The sequence below is a fragment of the Cyprinodon tularosa genome, unplaced genomic scaffold (genome assembly GCF_016077235.1).
Source record: "Cyprinodon tularosa strain WSP-4 unplaced genomic scaffold, ASM1607723v1 ctg274, whole genome shotgun sequence".
NCBI lineage: Eukaryota > Metazoa > Chordata > Actinopteri > Cyprinodontiformes > Cyprinodontidae > Cyprinodon > Cyprinodon tularosa.
This window is the reverse complement of record NW_024038979.1, coordinates 1-18,777: the sequence shown is the minus strand read 5'-3', so window position 1 is coordinate 18,777 and position 18,777 is coordinate 1. Positions and strand designations below refer to the sequence as shown.

Below are 18,777 nucleotides of genomic sequence, written 5' to 3'. Positions count from 1 at the left end.
ATTTTTGTTTTTATTCCCTAACCCTATTCTATGTCAATATATGAGAAAAAAGTTAGAATTATGACTTTTTTTCTCAAAATTCTGACTTTAATCTCAGAATTCTCACTTCTTTTTCACACAATCTTGACTTTTAATCTCAGAAATTTTGTTTTAATTATATGTCAATATATGTGAAAAAGGTTGAACTTATGACTGTTTTCTCACAATTCTGACTTTAATCTCAGAATTTTGGAACTTAATCTTAAATGGCACCCCGAAGGAAGAGATGTGGGAGCACCCAGCTTCACTGAAAAAGATGTGAGTTGTTTGGGAGGGGCAGTAACACATCGGTGGAAAATGATGGAATTAGGTGACCCTGGGGGTCCCTGGTGATGCTATTTCATTAATGGAAGAGCAGAAGGTGATTAAAACAAGAGAGATAGTTTAGTCTGACATGGCTATGGCTTGATGGTAACATGTTTGTTAGCTGTCAGAATTCTAAGAAAAAAGTCAGAATTCTGAGATTAAATTCAGAATTCTGAGATTAAAGTCATAATTCTGTCAAAAAAAGTCAGAATTCTGAGATTAAAGCCATAATTCTGACTTTTTCTGATATTATACTGAAATAAAATTTTAAAATCAGTTAATTTTTTTTGTTTTTTCAGTGGCCCTAATCGCCTTCCGTATCAAACACAAGATTAAACATAAAAGAAAATTATGTAAGCAGTTAGAAGGCATAAAACGGTAAAAATAGATGATCTAAAAGGGTTTGTAACTTTACTTATTTATTTATTTTTTTCCAAAATTTGAGCTATTTTAATAAAAATCGTAATAAAATATCAACCAAATGGATTACGATTAATAACAAAAACACAAAATCAAATGGAATAATTTTCCCAAAAACTTAAAAAAAAAAAAAAAAAAAAAGGAAAAGGATAAAATGAAACCCCTTGGGACAAAGGAAAAGGCACAAATTATACAAATAAAAAACAAGCTTGCTTTGAAATCAGAAGAAATTTAAATGGGATAGATTGTTTAAGTATATTAAAATATTTTCCTTCTAGATAAAAGCTCAAATGATCACATTTAAGCATTAAAGTCAGCTGATTTTAGTGACATCGCACAGGCTTCTTTGTCAATTATTTCAGAATTTTTACTTATTCTGTATATATTAGCTATTGCTCCTTTTAATACTATAGTATATTGTGGATCGTTAAAAAATCGGACTGTTTTGCTAAATGTTGGTTTCTGCTTTTCCCTGATCATTATACTTTTATGTTTGAAATTATTTTGAAACTTCCGGAAAATGTCAATAGATTTATTTCAGCTCTTGATTCAGCTCTGAGAAGTTTTGAGGGACCACAGAGGACACAGCCAAATTGCCCAGAATTCATCGCGTCTGAGTAACATCAACAACAAAACGGTTTTGGTTTTCATTCCTCGGATATTTCCAAACCGTGGCCCCTCATGTTCACAGATTTTTCTACCAAAAAACAGAAGTCCCCGCGGACGAGTGGGCATGGAAAGCGTTAAATTAATCCAAGTAATTTTAAAATAGCTTCACATTAACTGTATCTATCAGTCTATCTAGGAAATATATAAAACAAAGCTACTAAATCTTTTATGCCTCATCATATCATAAATCATAAATATCCTATTTACATTTTGTTAGCTAATATATATTTTTTACTGTTGATTCAAAACAACATTTGCGGGAGAATACACTTAAAACATAGTTTTAATAAGTTAGCATCAAAAACATTTTTTTTTTCTGTTACTGTCCGCTTCCTCCTCGAAGAATCAATTACCAAGCTTCATTGAACGTACCACGATGGACAGAAAATCGATATTTCCTACGTGTACGTGAATGCAACTGGTATAAAGTAATGGCGGAAGGAGTTCGGAGGCTTACAGGAAGAAGGTGCTTTCGAAAGTTGTTATTGTTCTATCATCTAATGCGCCGTGCCGCCACATCGTCCAGGCCTGGAAAACAAATAAATGTTATTTTCTGAAGCGACAGACTTCTGTATACCACAGCAATGACACTATAGTTATTAAACAACAAACTCGGTGTGGGTAAGTTACTTTTCTTTTTTCTTTTTTGTTTTATAATAAAGTTATATGACAGCAATAATGGTTACTACCTTCTAACCAGGCCTTTGGTTTCAGAAAATAGTATTTATGTGGGAGAATATTGATAATATTTTTGTTGTTTGTTTCAACTCTGCCTCTAAATAAAGCAGTTGCATGTAATGAAAGAAGCACGTTGATGCTGCTGTCACGAGCTGTTTTTAGCCTGGACTCCTGTTTCACCTCTTTAACTTCGTTAAATTGCTCAAGAGGGATAATGCTGAAGAAAACAACTGGAAAACCATTGATAGATAGAAAATCTCTTGATAGATAGATAGATAGATAGATAGATAGATAGATAGATAGATAGATAGATAGAAAATCTCTCTACAGTTAGATAGATATAACATTTCTTTATAGACAGATATAAAATCTCTTTATAGATAGATAGATAGATAGATAGATAGATAGATAGATAGATAGATAGATAGATAGATAGATATAGATTTTCTATCTATCATATATTCCATTTCTAAATAGGTTTATAATGTCTGAGAAGGAGTAACCAATATGTTTTGTGCTAAAAACATTCATCTGTTTAACCTGTCCGAGATTATTAAGTATAAATGATTTTTGTGGAGTTTATATGTGTGTAAAAGGAAAGGGACCCAATCCATTTAGCTGTAGAAAACTCTTGGTCCTCCTTTAGAAAGAAAACTCTTGGACACTTTCTCTGACATAGCTTTACTTGGATTGTAAACAAAAGAAAAAGCTTTAGTAATATGGTGAGAATAGCAGAAATATTCTGTTAATAAATCAGTCTCTGGTCCCACAGTGTAATAACATTGAATGTATGCATGACCTTTGTGTAAAAAATCGCAGTGTATGCTACAGAATGCAAGTAAACTGTGTACTAAATGTTTTCTTAATATTGATGTGTTCCACCTGCTGGTTATCTTAAAACAATGCTGCACATTTGCATTAGAGAAAATGACCAGAGAGGAATATATTCACTCTGATAATGAATCTGATGTTTGTTTGTTGTGTAGATAAGTGCAGAGAGGAGAGATGGCCATCGCCCATGTTGCTACAGAGTATGTGTTCAGCGACTTTCTGCTGAAGGAGCCAAACAAGGCTCGTTACCACAGCATCCGCACAGAGCTGGCTGTGGACAAGATGGTGACCTGCGTGGCCGTGGGGTTGCCCCTCCTCTTTATCTCGCTGGCCTTCGCTCAGGAGGTCTCAGTAGGTGAGTCAGCCTGGATCCAATCTGTTAAAAAAAAAATCCAGATCCTCTTTCTAATCAGGCAAAGCTTGAGGGGAAAATTAACCGTTATCAGCTGATCTGTTTGCAGAACGATGTTGTCTTAGATTCAACCAAAGGAATGGGAACAAATTGTGTTGTTGTGACATGTGGTTTGGACCCAAGGGACTAAAAACATTTCTGTTTAAACTCTGTCATACGTTTTCTGTTATGTGTACACATGTCTCATGACTTGAGTTTTAGGAGCTGTTTATGCATCCATGGTGTAACCTCGGTCAGGATTAAAACAAACAAAAACATGCACACAAATCCTTATGTGATGAAATTTTCTTTTCTCTCCAGTGTTGATGTTTTCATATTGATGAATTCGTATGAAATATAAGCTTTTCTTTTTAAATTATTTGCTGCAAAGTAGATGCTCAAACATGTTTTAAGCCAAAGTCGTAGAAGTTAATAAATATCATCTTATCTGACCATAAAAACCTTTAAGTTTTACTTGTTTTTGTTGTTCTTGTGCTTTTTGTTTCAGGCACTCAGATCAGTTGTTTTTCTCCCACCAACTTCTCCTGGAAACAGGCTGGCTATGTGGATTCATACTGCTGGGCGTCCGTTCACACACACACTCTACCTCTGTGGCTTCACAAGGTACAGACACACACACACACACACACACACGCACACCTCCACAAAGGTTTAAACGTGCCCACCCTGTCCAAAGTAAAGCCACCACCATCAGACTCTTGTTCTGCCACAGTAAAAATTAATATTTAACCTAGAGCTGAATATGATATAAAATCTGAGATTTAATACATGAGTGAATTTATGGTGCCTTACAAAAATATTTACGCCTAAGAAAAATTTTTTTTGGTTTGTTTTAAATGTAAAAGGCAAACTCAAAGCAGAGCGTAACTAAAAACCTGGTTTCCATTTGGAAATAAGGTATATAGCAAACAGCTTGGGGATAAAGTTGTGTGAAGGTTTAAGCAGGTTATCCTGAGCTTTGGACATCTCACAGGAGCGCTTCTCATTACATACTGGGATAATGGAAAGAGAAAAGCACGACTACTCACCAACAAAGACATCTTCCTGCCAGACCGGGAAATAAGAGGTGACTCTGAAGGAGCTGTAGAGATCCAGATCAGAGGTGCTGTTGACATGGAAACCATCCATTTTGCATCACTAAATCTGGCCTTAATAGAAGCCATGGGAGGAAGTTGTCTGGTTTAACCCAAAGGTGAACTTTGTGGTTTGAACTGTTCAGACTGAGGGACAGCTATATGGAGCAAAATTCAGGGAAGAAATTTAAAGTGGGATGGAGGTTCACCTTCTAACAGGAGAACAACCTTAAAATTCAGTCAGATCAGATCAGATGGAAACCATCTGATCTGATCTGACTGACTTTTAGCTGTTTCACAAAGAAGAATCTGTTAAACTCTAATGACAAACCCCCAAACAACCTGTAGCTGTAGTTGCAGCAGAAGCTGCTTCTACAAAGTTATAACTCAAGATACCTTAGTATTATTATTCTCCAAACTTGATCAATTTATTGCTTTAATTTCATTTTATTGTTATGCTCTATAGTGTGTTGCTAATCTATTGAAATTCAAATAAAATACACTGAGGTTCATGGTTGAAAAATTACACAATGTTATGTTATGTAAAGCTGATGAATAGTTTTAAAAGGTTTTGATACAGGGGGCATAAAATACTCAAAATCAAAGATCTTATTTTCATGTTTTATACATTTCTCAGTGCTTTAGTACCTAGAAGGTGAGATGTCATGCAGCAAAAGCTCTTTGTTATTTAAATAAAGGGTGTGGTGGAAACATTTTCTAATAATGTGTTTTAAGCTGGGGTGTGTGTTCATGTGTTCTCATTCCTGTGTTTGTTAGACTGGTGTTGCTGGCAGCATAAGGAATGAAAATTACTATTAAAGGAACGAGAGTTCTGGCTAAACATTCAGGAAGTTGTCTTTGTTTCATTTGCAGTGGAAAACAGAACTAAAATCATCTGTTTATTTAAATTTTACTCATCCCTAAACCTTTTTTTGTCAGAGAATGCACTTTAATAATTTTAATCTCAATGCTTTATATTTAGTCCATCATGTCTAGTTAAAAAAAAAATATTCTATTTTCCACAAGCAGATAATATATAGCTGCTCCTAAAGGATGTCAAAAAGCTGAGGCCACTTGTGCACGTTAGATCTAAAACAAATCAGTCAGATCTGTTTTTGTACCTTTTTCCAGTTAAAACGGTTATTAGTTTCCTCTTGGAGTCATTCTCAGTTAACTTGCTTTCAGGTTTGGTTTATTTAATAATAGGAAACCCATTCTTCCTGCCTGAGAAATCTAAAGAACCCAGACTTCATAGAAGAGATTTAAAAAAGTCACTTTTAATCTTGCACCCATCATCTTGCCTTCTCAGTTCTTCCCCTACATCCTGCTGCTGGTGGCGGTGCTGATGTACTCTCCCGCCTTGTTTTGGAGATTTTCAGCAGCGCCCCTCCTGCAGTCGGACCTCGGTTTCATCATGGAGGAGTTGGATCGGTGCTACAACCGCGCTGTCACTCTGGCCAAGCGCTTGGCTACCGCTGGGCTTCTCACCTCTGACAGGTAGGCTGACCTGCAGAGGTCCTTATCTGCTCCTGAAGCCCAGCAGATGTTTGAGTTTGACTTCATTAGGCACATATTTATGTGTGCTAATATAAGCATAACACAGATTGCAAAAAGTTAGTGATTTCCACAGAATGGTAACTAAACGTTTCTTCAGTAAACTCCAGGGATTATGTACCGTATGCATGCTTCAAAGATATGAACAGATCATGACTTCATTAAATTCTGTATTTTGCATCGTTTTATTTGTTTTTCTATAAACGATGGTGATTTCTTCCCGATAAGAACTGATTCCCTAAAACTAAAACATTGTTCACCTCCCTGTTTCAATGCATTGTTTAGAATCCAGTGAGAGCTACAGTTTAAGATAAGGTGATAAATCTGTTAATAATCTGCAGAGACTTCTGAGGTGAGAAACCTGCTCACACCAATCGGCTACAGCAATAAAACTACAGGAAACACTTGTTTTCTTTCACTTTTATTCTGTTTAAACTGCAGGAGATGATTTACAGTCAATGATTGAAAGATTTAGAACCATAAACACATGAAAATCAGTTTCTTCTGAGTGATTTTGGGGTTTCTTTTCCCAGTGACCCCACCGAGGGCTGTTTCAACTACCCTCTGGTGGAGAAGTTCCTGATGACCAAGCGCTGCTCTCGGGTGCTGCTGTCCTACTACATGCTTTGCCGCGGCCTGACTCTGGTCACCCTGCTGTGCGCCTGCCTCTACCTGGGTTACTACCTCCGCCTGGCCTCCGTCACCGACGAGTTCGGCTGCCCGCTGCGCGTCGGCCTGCTCGTCAACGACACCAGCATCCCAGAGAGGGTTCAGTGTAAGCTCATCGCCGTGGGAGTCTTCTCTCTGCTCAGGTAAAAACCTTTTTCATCTTTCAGGTTCACCGATGTTTCTAAATCATTGTTCACACTGATGTAATAATAATGATGGAGTTTTAACTTTTTGTTATATAATTGGTGATGTTATTGTAATGAAGAGGTACGGAAAGTCATTGAAAACCATTCATTCATTCAGATATTTTTGATTACAGATAAAATCTAAAAACTAAAAGAAATCATTGAGTGAATAAATGCAGCCCCAACCTTTAGGTTTATAAGTTATCCAGTTTGACTTAAAAGCTTGGCAACATAAAGGTTTGATGCTGAGGATAGAAGGACAGATTTGGGCCATTCTAGAGACTAAAGACTGAAAGGAGCAACAGGGAGCGGAGTAAAATACTCAGAAGAAATGATGGGGAAAATAATAAATACAGAGTTCATAATTGGTCTGATTTGATCTCAGCATTTTTCAGGTCTGACAAAATGAGAAAAATGAAAATAGAGAATCTAGGAAATATTTCTATTTCCTGTGCTGTTGTTGGAAAGTTATACATTCCCTTCCTTTCTTCCTGGTCTACATCTTATCTTTCCCTGTTTCCCTCCTTCTGGAGTCTTGTTGTGTCCTTCCCTAATTACTACCTTTCTCATATTTCTTGTGTCCTTACTTTGGTCCCTCTATCCAGTCACATTGCTCTTTGTTTTCTGCCATTGTTTAATCTTTTCTTTTTTTTTTTTACCCTTTAAGTTTCATTACATCCTTCCTTTCTAATGAACTTCCTATCTTTCACTTTTTCCCACTCCCTTCTTCTTTTTATGAGGTCCTTTTTCAGTCTTTTAATGTTTCCTTTAATGTGTTTTTTTTAAACATTCCTTCTTTACATTTCTACTCTCTTCTTACCTCCCAGTTCAGTCTGGATTTTATTTACATAAAGTGTGATGAAAAGTTCATTAATTTAGGATTCATCATTTTTCCAGCTTTCAGCCGATGCGGCCCTTCTCTCTTCAAATTAGACTGGAGCCTCTTTGCTTTTTTTTTTTTCCCTGTCCAGTGCTGTCAACTTGGCCGTGTTCGTCGCCCTGATGCCAGTGGTGATCTACGCCAGTCTCCGCCCCCTCATCTGCCAGGGCTACGCCCGCTTCCTGGAAACCTACCAGTCACTTCCCACATTAAGCATCCTGCCCTCCCCTGACGGCCAATGGGACGACCTCTCTCTGTACCTGCTCTACCTGGAGGAGAACATCAGCGAGCTCAAGTCGTACAAGTACATGAAGGTGTGTTTTTCTTCCCATTTATTACACCGGACTAAGTTCCAACCGTCAGGAATTATGGAAGAACAAGATCACAGATGCTTAGGGGTTCTTCTGTATAGAGAAGGCTGTGGCCCCAACCCAGCCCAGAACTCTCTGGGTGGATTATCAAACCCTCCTGGCCTGTAATCATGTTGAGATCCTCCTGGTGACAATTATAGTAATGGTGGGATGAGGGATGTTTGAATTTGTCCACTACCTTTGCAACCCAGATAAGCAGAAGATCACTAGGCATGACCTCCAAAAGGATCTTATTTTTAGCCGCTATTTTGTTTATAAACTGGAATATCTGTAATGTTTGAAATATTTAAGTGCTTTCGCTCTGCAGGTTTTGGAAATGTTGAGGAAGCGTGGCGAATGCTCAGGAGAAAACTTTGACACCGTGGGGTTGCTGCAGACCCTCTGCTTGGTGAAGATGGATACGGTGGATGGGAACAAAACCGTGAGTGTCGCAAACAAACCGGCTGGAGTTAAGATGGAGGCTGCTGATGCAGCAGCCGGCCATGGAGAAGCTGGGAACAACCTCAGACGTCTAAACTCTGCATCTGGAAACGAGACCAAGATAGAAACAGAGATGCAAGGTAAATAATATTTGATAAAACTTACAGGGTCCCCCTTCGCAGCCCAGAAAACGTTACTACTTTATGATCTCAAGAACCATTTGTGCTCGGTTAATCTAGTCCAGGCATGCCCAAAGTTGGTCCTCGAAGGCCGCTGTCCTGCAGGTTTTAATAGTTTCCCTGCTCCAGCACAGCTGATTTCCATCGATAGCTGATTAACAGGCTTTTGCTGGACTGCAATCATCAGAATCAGCTGTGCGGAAACAGCGAAACCTCTACAACCTGCAGCACAGCGGCTCTTGAGGACCGACTTTGGGCTTTTTTTTTTATCTCGCAGCTGTGTGCACTGAACTATTCTATTGTGTAGTTTGAGAATTAAAAATATATATTTTTTTAAATATTTAACACTCTAAATAGAGTTCAATTAACTGTTTTAAGGGATCAGACTTCATTAAGGATCAAAAGCAAATAACTGATTCATTGTCATTGTGTGCTGTTCATTAATAAGTTTCTCACCAAATCAATAGCCTGGAAGAGTAGCAGAAGTGCTTTGATCAGCCTTTTTAATACAAATTATTAGGAAAATGACACATAGGAGGTTAAAAGAAGTTTGCATGCCCCTTTAGTCAAAAAGTGGCGTCTATCTGCTGTATGCTGAAAAGCCTGTTTTCAGTTGATGCATTTGACTTTTTAGTGTTTGATCAAGAATGACGGATAAAATCAGACATATTGCATATTGAGGTTTGCAGCAGGGGTGGCAGGAGCCTCTTATTCCTCAAAGTGGCTGACACAGGCAGGGCCACTGGAAGTACAGAGGGCTTTTCATTCATATAGTGGCATCTGGCAGGTTTTTTTTAAGGTTACTTTATACTTTAAGTAGTTTTTGGAGCACATACTTTTTCACTTTTACTTGAGAAAGCAGGTCAAGTTGATACTTTAACTTTTACCAGTGTGTTTTAAACTGCAGTATCTATACTTCTACTTACCGGTAAGTAACAAATGTGTGTACTTTTGACACCACTGATTATTATACTATTTAAATGTTATTGAACAGTTTTCCATTACACAAATAATCCAAGATCAAAATAAAGCTCTAAAATACTATTGTGACGTTAAACTGCACAAATAGATATGAACGTGTGCGGCAGCACCATGCTCTTACTTTGAGCTTCAGGCAGGGTGCCCTGGTTAAAGGTGTCCAAATATTGAGGTGCGCTCTGGGGTTGTGGAGATAAAGTCTCTCATGAGCCGACGAATCCAAAATGCGTTTCTGTACCATGTTTCCTCCTTGTTTCTGTCATTAGGCTATGTACAGTTACTAGACTGCTGCCGCGAACGGGATACCTCTTTACTCAGTGACCACTAGCTTGCTTGACATGACGAAGTAATTTCCGAGAACTTGTGTTGATTAGGCCTCAAAATAATGTAATTAAAATCCAAGTACACATAATAGTAAAATAAAGAATGGGCAAAATCAGTTCCTAAAATATTCATAAGAAGTTTATAAATTGTGCAAAGTATTTTTAATATAATTTTTTTAAATTCTCCCTTCCTCCCACTTGCCGCGGCTATGGTCACAGGCTGGAGCTTCCTCCTATTTCCTGTCTCCCTGCTTTCAAGTAAAGAAAGATTGAAATACAGTAGTTTTATTATGACTCTGGGAACAATACTATGGAGCAAAATAAATACAGATTAGAGAAGTTTTCAAAAAAAAAGGACAAATGCATTAAACAAAAAAACATAATTGATAAAGTAGCTATTTTATAGAGCAGGCATCCCCAAACTCGGTCCTCAAGGCCCCCTGTCCTGCAGGTTTTAGAGGTTTCTCTGCTTCAGCACAGCTGGTTATAATGATTGCAGTAGCTCAAAAGCCTGTTAATCAACTTTCAATTAAAATCAGCTGTGCTGGAGCAAGGAAACCTCTAAAACCTGCAGGACAGGGGGCCTTGAGGACCGAGTTTGGGGATGCCTGTTATAGAGTAAAACACTTTGAATTATGAGAAAAATCAGCTGCTAGGTTACAACAGTGTGGAATATGAATCTCCTGAATTAAAATGTGTTTATATATTTCCTTTCAGAGCTCAGTCCATTGCTGTCTGGAAACGATGAGACGGGCAGTAAAGCTGGAGAAGGTGGGAGTCTTCGTCAGCGAGTGATGTGATTGGCTGGATTGAGCTCCTCTTAATGGAGCCATAAAGATGCTCTGAGGCTTTGGGCTCGTCGACACAGAACTGAGCCGTTTCCTGTTTTTTTGTGCAACAAAAAAACTTGATACTGATGTCAAAAGACTAAATCTGTGGTTGTTTTTAGATTTCACCGAATTTATTTTCTTCAGATGTTGATTGTTTTTCCAGATGTGATGGTTAAAAACGTTAGAAAAAAACTATTTTTGCTCTTCAATCAAGCTGTCACCAGAGGAGCTGTACTGACAGAAGGGCTGAAGATCTCTGCTTGAAATCAAATCATCTCAGTCTGAGTTTACATGTCCACCTCTGACAGTTTACAGAGACTTTTTGTGAGAAAAGCTGCTGTGCCTGAATAAGGCTGTTTTTCAGACTTTAGCTGAGTTATTGATTGAATCTGTGCTGCAGATTTTATCTTTTATTTTTAACCTTAAGGTACACTATATTGCCAAAAGTATTTGCTCACCTGCCTTGACTCACATATGAGCTTAAGTGACATCCCGTTCCTAATCCATAGGGTTCAATATGACGTCGGTCCACCCTTTGCAGCTAGAACAGCTTCAACTCTTCTGGGAAGGCTGTCCACAAGGTTTAGGAGTGTGTTTATGGGAATTTTTGACCATTCTTCCAGAAGCGCATTTGTGAGGTTGCACACTGATGTTGGACGAGAAGGCCTGGCTCTCAGTCTCCGCTCTAATTCATCCCAAAGGTGTTCTATCGGGTTGAGGTCAGGACTCTGTGCAGGCCAGTCAAGTTCATCCACACCAGACTCTGTCATCCATGTCTTTATGGACCTTGCTTTGTGCACTGGTGCACAGTCATGTTGGAAGAGGAAGGGGCCAGCTCCAAACTGTTCCCACAAAGTTGGGAGCATGGAATTGTCCAAAATGTCTTGGTATGCTGAAGCATTCAGAGTTCCTTTCACTGGAACTAAGGGGCCAAGCCCAGCTCCTGAAAAACAACCCCACACCATAATCCCCCCTCCACCAAACTTTACACTTGGCACAATGCAGTCAGACAAGTACCGTTCTCCTGGCAACCGCCAAACCCAGACCCGTCCATCAGATTGCCAGATGGAGAAGCGCGATTCGTCACTCCAGAGAACGCGTCTCCACTGCTCTAGAGTCCAGTGGCGGCGTGCTTTACACCACTGCATCCGACGCTTTGCATTGCACTTGGTGATGTATGGCTTGGATGCAGCTGCTCGACCATGGAAACCCATTCCATGAAGCTCTCTGCGCACTGTTCTTGAGCTAATCTGAAGGCCACATGAAGTTTGGAGGTCTGTAGTGATTGACTCTGCAGAAAGTTGGCGACCTCTTCGCACTATGCGCGTCAGCATCCGCTGACCCCGCTCCGTCAGTTTACGTGGCCTACCACTTCGTGGCTGAGTTGCTGTCGTTCCCAAACACTTCCATTTTCTTATAATACAGCTGACAGTTGACTGTGGAATATTTAGGAGCGAGGAAATTTCACGACTGGATTTGTTGCACAGGTGGCATCCTATCACAGTTCCACGCTGGAATTCACTGAGCTCCTGAGAGCGACCCATTCTTTCACAAATGTTTGTAAAAACAGTCTGCATGCCTAGGTGCTTGAATTTATACACCTGTGGCCATGGAAGTGATTGGAACACCTGATTCCAATAATTTGGATGGGTGAGCAAATACTTTTGGCAATATAGTGTACGTCATTGTATCTCTACAGCCTGAGACAGATTCTTCTGAGGATGAAAGATCTTAGAGGAAAACAACACAGTCGGTGAGGGAAATTAATGTAAAATCTGCTCTTTAGATTTCTGTGAAATTGTAAAACCAAAGAAAAAGCAAAGTGCATGTTTTTTTTTTTCAATTTAAAGGCCTATTAGGGGGCATTTAGTTTTTATGGAATGGTCAATCACATTTCAGGATATTTTTTATGCTATAAATTAAGAATTTGGTTTGTTTTTTGGTTGTTTTCTTTTTTTAGGTTTTCAATTCTTGATTTTCATTAGAATAATATGAATTTCTAAGGTGATTTTCCTGCTGAAGCAGCGCAGATCTCTTAATTGCTACTTTAGGGGTTCAGATGCATGAAGCTTTTGTTTGGGGGTAGATTTTCCTGCATAAAAAGGTACAAAATGTTCATTACATTTATTAAAGAATTAAAATCCTTTTTGAAAAACGTACCTCATGTGTGAATAGTATTAGGTTTTGGTGCCTTAAACTATAATGTACTATTATGTAATAGCTAGACATTTTTGATGCTTCTCAGAAACATGCTTCTAATCATTGTACATCTTTTTAATCGTAAGTTTGTTTTGTTCTCAGCATGTTTTGATAAAATGGCTGCGGTGTCCTCTCTCTGTCTGCTCTTTTTAAGTGAAATGTTTGTATGAAATTTGTTCTCATGATGATGTTTACATTTCTACTGGGATGAAAGGAAGCTGACAATTTTTGTAGTATTTAAGCGGAAATTACAAGTTTGGTGGTTTTCTAAATGAGTAAAAATGTAATAATGTCATTTCAGCCAAATGATTGTGTTTTGTAGTTTCACTATGATGTTTTGGGTTAGTTGGGGAAATAAATGCAGAAGTTTCAGTTTTTGTAAAATATGGTCCAGTCTTTTTTTTGTTTTGTTTTGTTTTTTTACGCTTGGTGTAGGGAATATTGAGATAATCCAATGCCCAATGTCCAATCCAATTGACTACTAAACATTACTACAGCATTAAAGATTTCTAAAAAATAAGTCCTTCTAAATATACATACAATCGTTGGGCTCAGTATTTTTATTGAATAATAATGTGTGTCCTTCTTAGTTTATGGGGGTTTTCAGATCACTAATAGGTGTTCTCCACTCTGTTGTATTTGGGGTCACAGGCTGATTTTCTTTCAAACCCTTGAGCTAAAGGCCAGATTAACCAGGTTACAAAAGCTTCTAGTCTTCACTGTGGGCCTTTTTTAAGCTGTGGACAAGCATTCCTAAAGCTATTTAAAACACACGTACAATGACAACACAGTCGACTATGTTATATTTACTTATATAATCTATCAAATAAATGAGCATTGAATATATATTTTTGATATTTAGCCCAGTTAGGAGGATCTTAAGTTCTCACACTCCTAATTTCATCCTGCACCCATCTTAGGAGACCACTGAGGGACAAAAAATCAAATAAAACATACGATTTATTAAACTATATAAAACTATATATATATAAACTATGTAAAATCTATTAAAAACTTTAAACTATACATCTTGTATATATAAACTATATACAATCTGTTAAACTATATACAGTTACGGACAGAATTTAAGTTTCAAAACATAGAATCTATTAAACTATATACTATATATATTGTATATATAAACTATATAGAATCTATGAAACTATATACTAAATACTTTATATATTGTATATATGATCTATATAAAATCTGTTAAACTATATACTATGTATATACTATATACACTACCGTTTAAAAGTTTGGGGTCACATTGAAATGTCCTTATTTTTGAAGGAAAAGCAATGTACTTTTCAATGAAGATAACTTTAAACTAGTCTTAACTTTAAAGAAATACACTTTATACATTGCTAATATGGTAAATGACTATTCTAGCTGCAAATGTCTGGTTTTTGGTGTAATATCTACATAGGTGTATAGAGGCCCATTTCCAGCAACTATCACTCCATTGTTCTAATGGTGCAATGTGTTTGCTCATTGGCTCAGAAGGCTAATTGATGATTAGAAAACCCTTGTGTAATCATGTTCACACATCTGAAAACAGTTTAGCTCGTTACAGAAGCTACAAAACTGGCCTTCCTTTGAGCAGATTGAGTTTCTGGAGCATCACGTTTGTGGGGTCAGTTAAACGCTAAAAAACGACAGAAAAGGAGAACTGTCATCTGAAACTCGACAGCCTATTCTTGTTCTTAGAAATGAAGGCTATTCCATGCGAGAAGTTGCTAAGAAATTGAAGATTTCCTACAACTGTGTGTACTACTCCCTTCAGAGGACCGCACAAACAGGCTCTAACCAGAGTAGAAAAAGAAGTGCGAGGCCGCGTTGCAAAACTGAGCAAGAAGATAAGTACATTAGAGTCTCTAGTTTGAGAAACAGACGCCTCACAGGTCCCCAACTGGCATCTTCATTAAAAAGTACAGTGAACCCTCGCTATAACGCGGTTCATTTTTCACGGTCTCGCTGCTTCGCGGATTTGCATCATGCATTGTGTTCTGCATTCTGATTAGCTAAACAGTCTCTTCGCATTATTTGTAAAAAAAAAAAAAAAAAAACAACAACAACAAACGTTTATACAGTACTTTTATTTGTTAAACAAATGCTTGGGCCTGTAAAAAGTTTTTGTTCCTTGATTTCAATGTTTTATGGAGTATTTAATTGTATAATAACTGTAAAAAAAATTAAGGTTTCTACCTCACGGATATCGCCTATCACGGGTTCTTTTTGGAACGTAACCCCCGCGATAAACAAGGATTCACTGTACCCGAAAAACACAAGTGTCAACATCTATAGTGAAGAACGTTTGCGAGACGCAGAACAAGAAGTGCCCGTCCAACCAATCCAACTTGTGGGAGCTGCTTCTCGAAGCGTGAGGTGCAACTATATATATAAATAGCCATGTAAAAATCCTGTGCAATAACCCAGTATAATGACCCTACTGTATATTTTAAAAAAAAGCTGTCATACATAGGCGCACTGTATATATCCCATGCACCTTTTTCTTTCTTTGGCACCTTCTTTTCTTTTAAATAAATTTCTCCACTGTGAGATCAATAAAGTAGATCAATCAATCACTGTTAATTCCTATTACTGTTGACTAAGACACCAGTTGTTCAGCTGAAATAAACTTCAATTCTAAGGTGAGTATGCAAGCATTTGTAATAATTCAATAAAACTAATCAGTATTGAGAAAGCTTAATAAGCTAAGATATTATTTATTTGTATTTAATATAATTCTTATTATTTTTTTTATATTTCGTTACATATAAACATTTAATAAAATTAAACCTCCAGCAGAACCCAGTTCTTTGTATGTCGTCTTTTTTTGGGGGTTAAAGGAGGCTAATTAAAAGAACATACCGTAAAAGCGCTGATCGATAAATACTTTGTTTGTTAGAAACACTGATCTCTATTTATTCACTGAATTGCTGATTGCCTGAAAAAGTGATGCCACTGGCCGGCATGTTAGTATTCCCCACTCACACCAAGTGTGCAGTAAAAATGCCTACTTGTGTAGCATTTGACTGCAAAAACAAGCAGTTTGCCAGCTGTGGGAAAACGTTTCACAGGTAATTCAGAGTCAGTGGGTGTACTAAACAAGAAAAGCCACATATACGCCAATGTGTCCTATATTATAATATGTAGCGTAACATTAGTCTGGCTATCGGACTGACTCGAAGACATTTGACTTTGTGTTTAACCTTAGAAAGTAGAACGTAATTCACTGGGAAATGTCTATATAGTAATTCTTTATTAAGTGGATGATGCAGTCGTTTTTGTACTGTTTGTTGTATTTCTCATTTGAAAAAGTCATGTGCTGAAAAATATCACGTGTTATATTGACATTAACATTTTTAAAGGCTATTCATAGACAGAGCATAAAAGGGTATGCCATCATTCACGCACAAATTTACAAGTAGGAAAATACAATAGCGTTAGCAGACATGTACTTGTAATTCAGTCTTATGTAAAATTTGTAAATTATATGTAATATGTTATAACAACAATAATGTCATCAATACATTAAGTACTTTTGGCACTTCCGTATTATCAAGCTCCATTAACACATTCATTTTGTTATTACATGATATAAAGACTTCATTGACTTCATAATGACTATGCAATGTGATGGGCCTATTTTTTTATTATAGGTTAAAGAAATCTACTTATGCTATGAAACAGCCAGTGTGTGTCTCAAAGTGATGAATTTATCTTTATTTTAAAAGTTTTAAGTCCCCCTTGAAAATTAGAACATCATCTTTGTTTGACGCTGTAGCGCACATATTGTTTATATTGCAGGTAGGGAGTAGCAATATGGCGGCCAGTGGCTTCACTTCATCCCCGACTACCAACGGGCAATCAGCAATCCAGTGAATAAAAAGAGATCAGTGATTTTTTAAATACATTTTAATTATTTTATGGCAAAAAAACAACATACATGAACAATATAGAACATTAATAATTACAAACATATACAACAACATAGGGCTTTACAGAACAGAACTATTATTTTAAAATGTCAAAATCAAATCTAATCTACGCTCGAGGGTTATAATTCTTTAAGGGCAGTTATAATTTGCATGGCTTTAGCATTTAAACTAAATTTTAATGATTCTATATAGATAATATTCTGGAAATTAGGTTTTTGTTGTAAATATTTGGAGGTGTGAATATGATATTTATCCATTCCAAAAGAAAACATCCTTATCTGTTAACCCTGTAAAACCCAAATATAGAAAAACAATTAAAAAAATACATTTTCAACCACTCAGATGTTGTTGTAGGAGGCATTTCAGGCTGAAAATGAAGTGTTTTCAAAAATGTTATGTTTTAGTAAGTTTTTACAGAAATGTTGTAACATTGCAACATTGGGCCAAATGGGGAGCAGAATTTCCCGTATATGTACTCATTGTCTGAATAACAATACAGAACTACGGATTCATTTGCAGGGTTTTACTTTTTTGATTTGATTTGAAGTGTTTACAAATTGCACTAAAGTAACCTATTCACACATTTCACTGGTCACACAATACTGTGTGTCCAACCAATTCTAAAATCTGATCATCATCGAAATAGGATAGTTAAAAAAAAAATCCACTGGACTTAGTCCAGTCTAGTGGATATTTTTTGAACTGTTACGGAATGACTATGACCTGGATGACTGAGAATCTTCATCAGCATACATCAAAATCGGAATGCAAGTACCCTCCAACTTACAGCCACACCTTACATTCGTGATCATCAACCCCTGTTCCAGAGCAATGCAATGGCCCCTCCAAGCATCCCCCACACCTGCTTTGACTATGAACTGATTGGAACATTTCCTTATCAATAGCCAAGACAAAGGGCTGACATGCACAACATGTCTGTTGTGTTGTAGACATGTTAGAAAGCCCTGTCTCCTGTGATAAGGGAAAATAGAGTGTTGAAGGTGGTTAGAAATCCTTATGAGTAAATTAAAATGATTAGATATGGCAATACATCCTTGTATAGTAGGTTTTAACTCAATAATATATATAATCCAATATAAGGCTAAGGGCTAGAATGTGTAAATTATGTTCGGTTCAAAGTTATAAGGAGAAAAGTTCATGAGACATTCCTCTCAAAAACAGGGTTGTTTTGACTACCACATTCACCCAATGTTGTAATTGTGCAACAATTAAAAAACAAGCTCTAGATAAAATGTAGGGCACATTTTCCGCAATAAATGCATAGTTACATGTTGTAAACACTGTAATTAACACAGAAAAAATATGGAAAGCCTTTTATGTACTTCAATCAGATAAATACAGTCCAGTAAATCAAGGGGATGATGCTAAAGCAAAAATCTGGAGGTTGTGTGACTTCTTCACCTGATGGCAGGCCTTGTTGAATGCAGTTGAACCAAGAATAAAAAAAAAAGTTTTTTGGGGGGGGGGATGACAAAATTTTTTGTAAATCTGCAACAGTGGGTCTTACAGGGTTAAAGTAATGTTAAGAATTTTTTGATAAAAAAAAGACATATCTCCAAAATATTTTTGTATACCTACAATCCCTCAAAAAGATGAATAAGCTTTTTTTTTTTTTTTTTTTTTTACAAAAAGTACACATTGGGTCCAAAACCGATTTATATCTTTTAATCAAAAATGCTTTAACAGGATAAACATTAGGTATGATTTTATAAGAGAGAGCTCAGCGGTTAGAAAAAGCAGCGATAGACTAGCTTTGTGTTGCGCTTGAACGACACCCTAGCGCCCTCTACTGGCCA

The 18,777-nt window shown here is 37.1% G+C and overlaps 1 protein-coding gene across 1 annotated transcript; it reads left to right on the top strand.

The window, feature by feature from the left end:
- The first annotated feature begins 1,836 nt into the window (after positions 1-1,836).
- LOC119786508 (pannexin-1-like) lies at positions 1,837-11,242 on the top strand. Its single transcript, XM_038289931.1, has 8 exons — positions 1,837-2,055; positions 3,099-3,298; positions 3,843-3,958; positions 5,738-5,925; positions 6,516-6,794; positions 7,808-8,030; positions 8,395-8,647; positions 10,705-11,242. The coding sequence occupies exons 2-8, from the start codon at positions 3,118-3,120 to the stop codon at positions 10,785-10,787; spliced, it is 1,323 nt and encodes a 440-aa protein (XP_038145859.1). The 5' UTR covers positions 1,837-2,055; positions 3,099-3,117; the 3' UTR covers positions 10,788-11,242.
- The last annotated feature ends 7,535 nt before the right edge of the window (positions 11,243-18,777 follow it).

Excerpts from the sequence above, each read along its gene's own strand:
- LOC119786508 (XM_038289931.1), top strand. The coding sequence starts at position 3,118 with ATGGCCATCGCCCATGTTGCTACAGAGTATGTGTTCAGCGACTTTCTG. Across the intron at positions 5,926-6,515 it reads GGGCTTCTCACCTCTGACAG|TGACCCCACCGAGGGCTGTT; the intron begins GTAGGCTGACCT and ends TTCTTTTCCCAG. Across the intron at positions 8,031-8,394 it reads AGTCGTACAAGTACATGAAG|GTTTTGGAAATGTTGAGGAA; the intron begins GTGTGTTTTTCT and ends TTCGCTCTGCAG.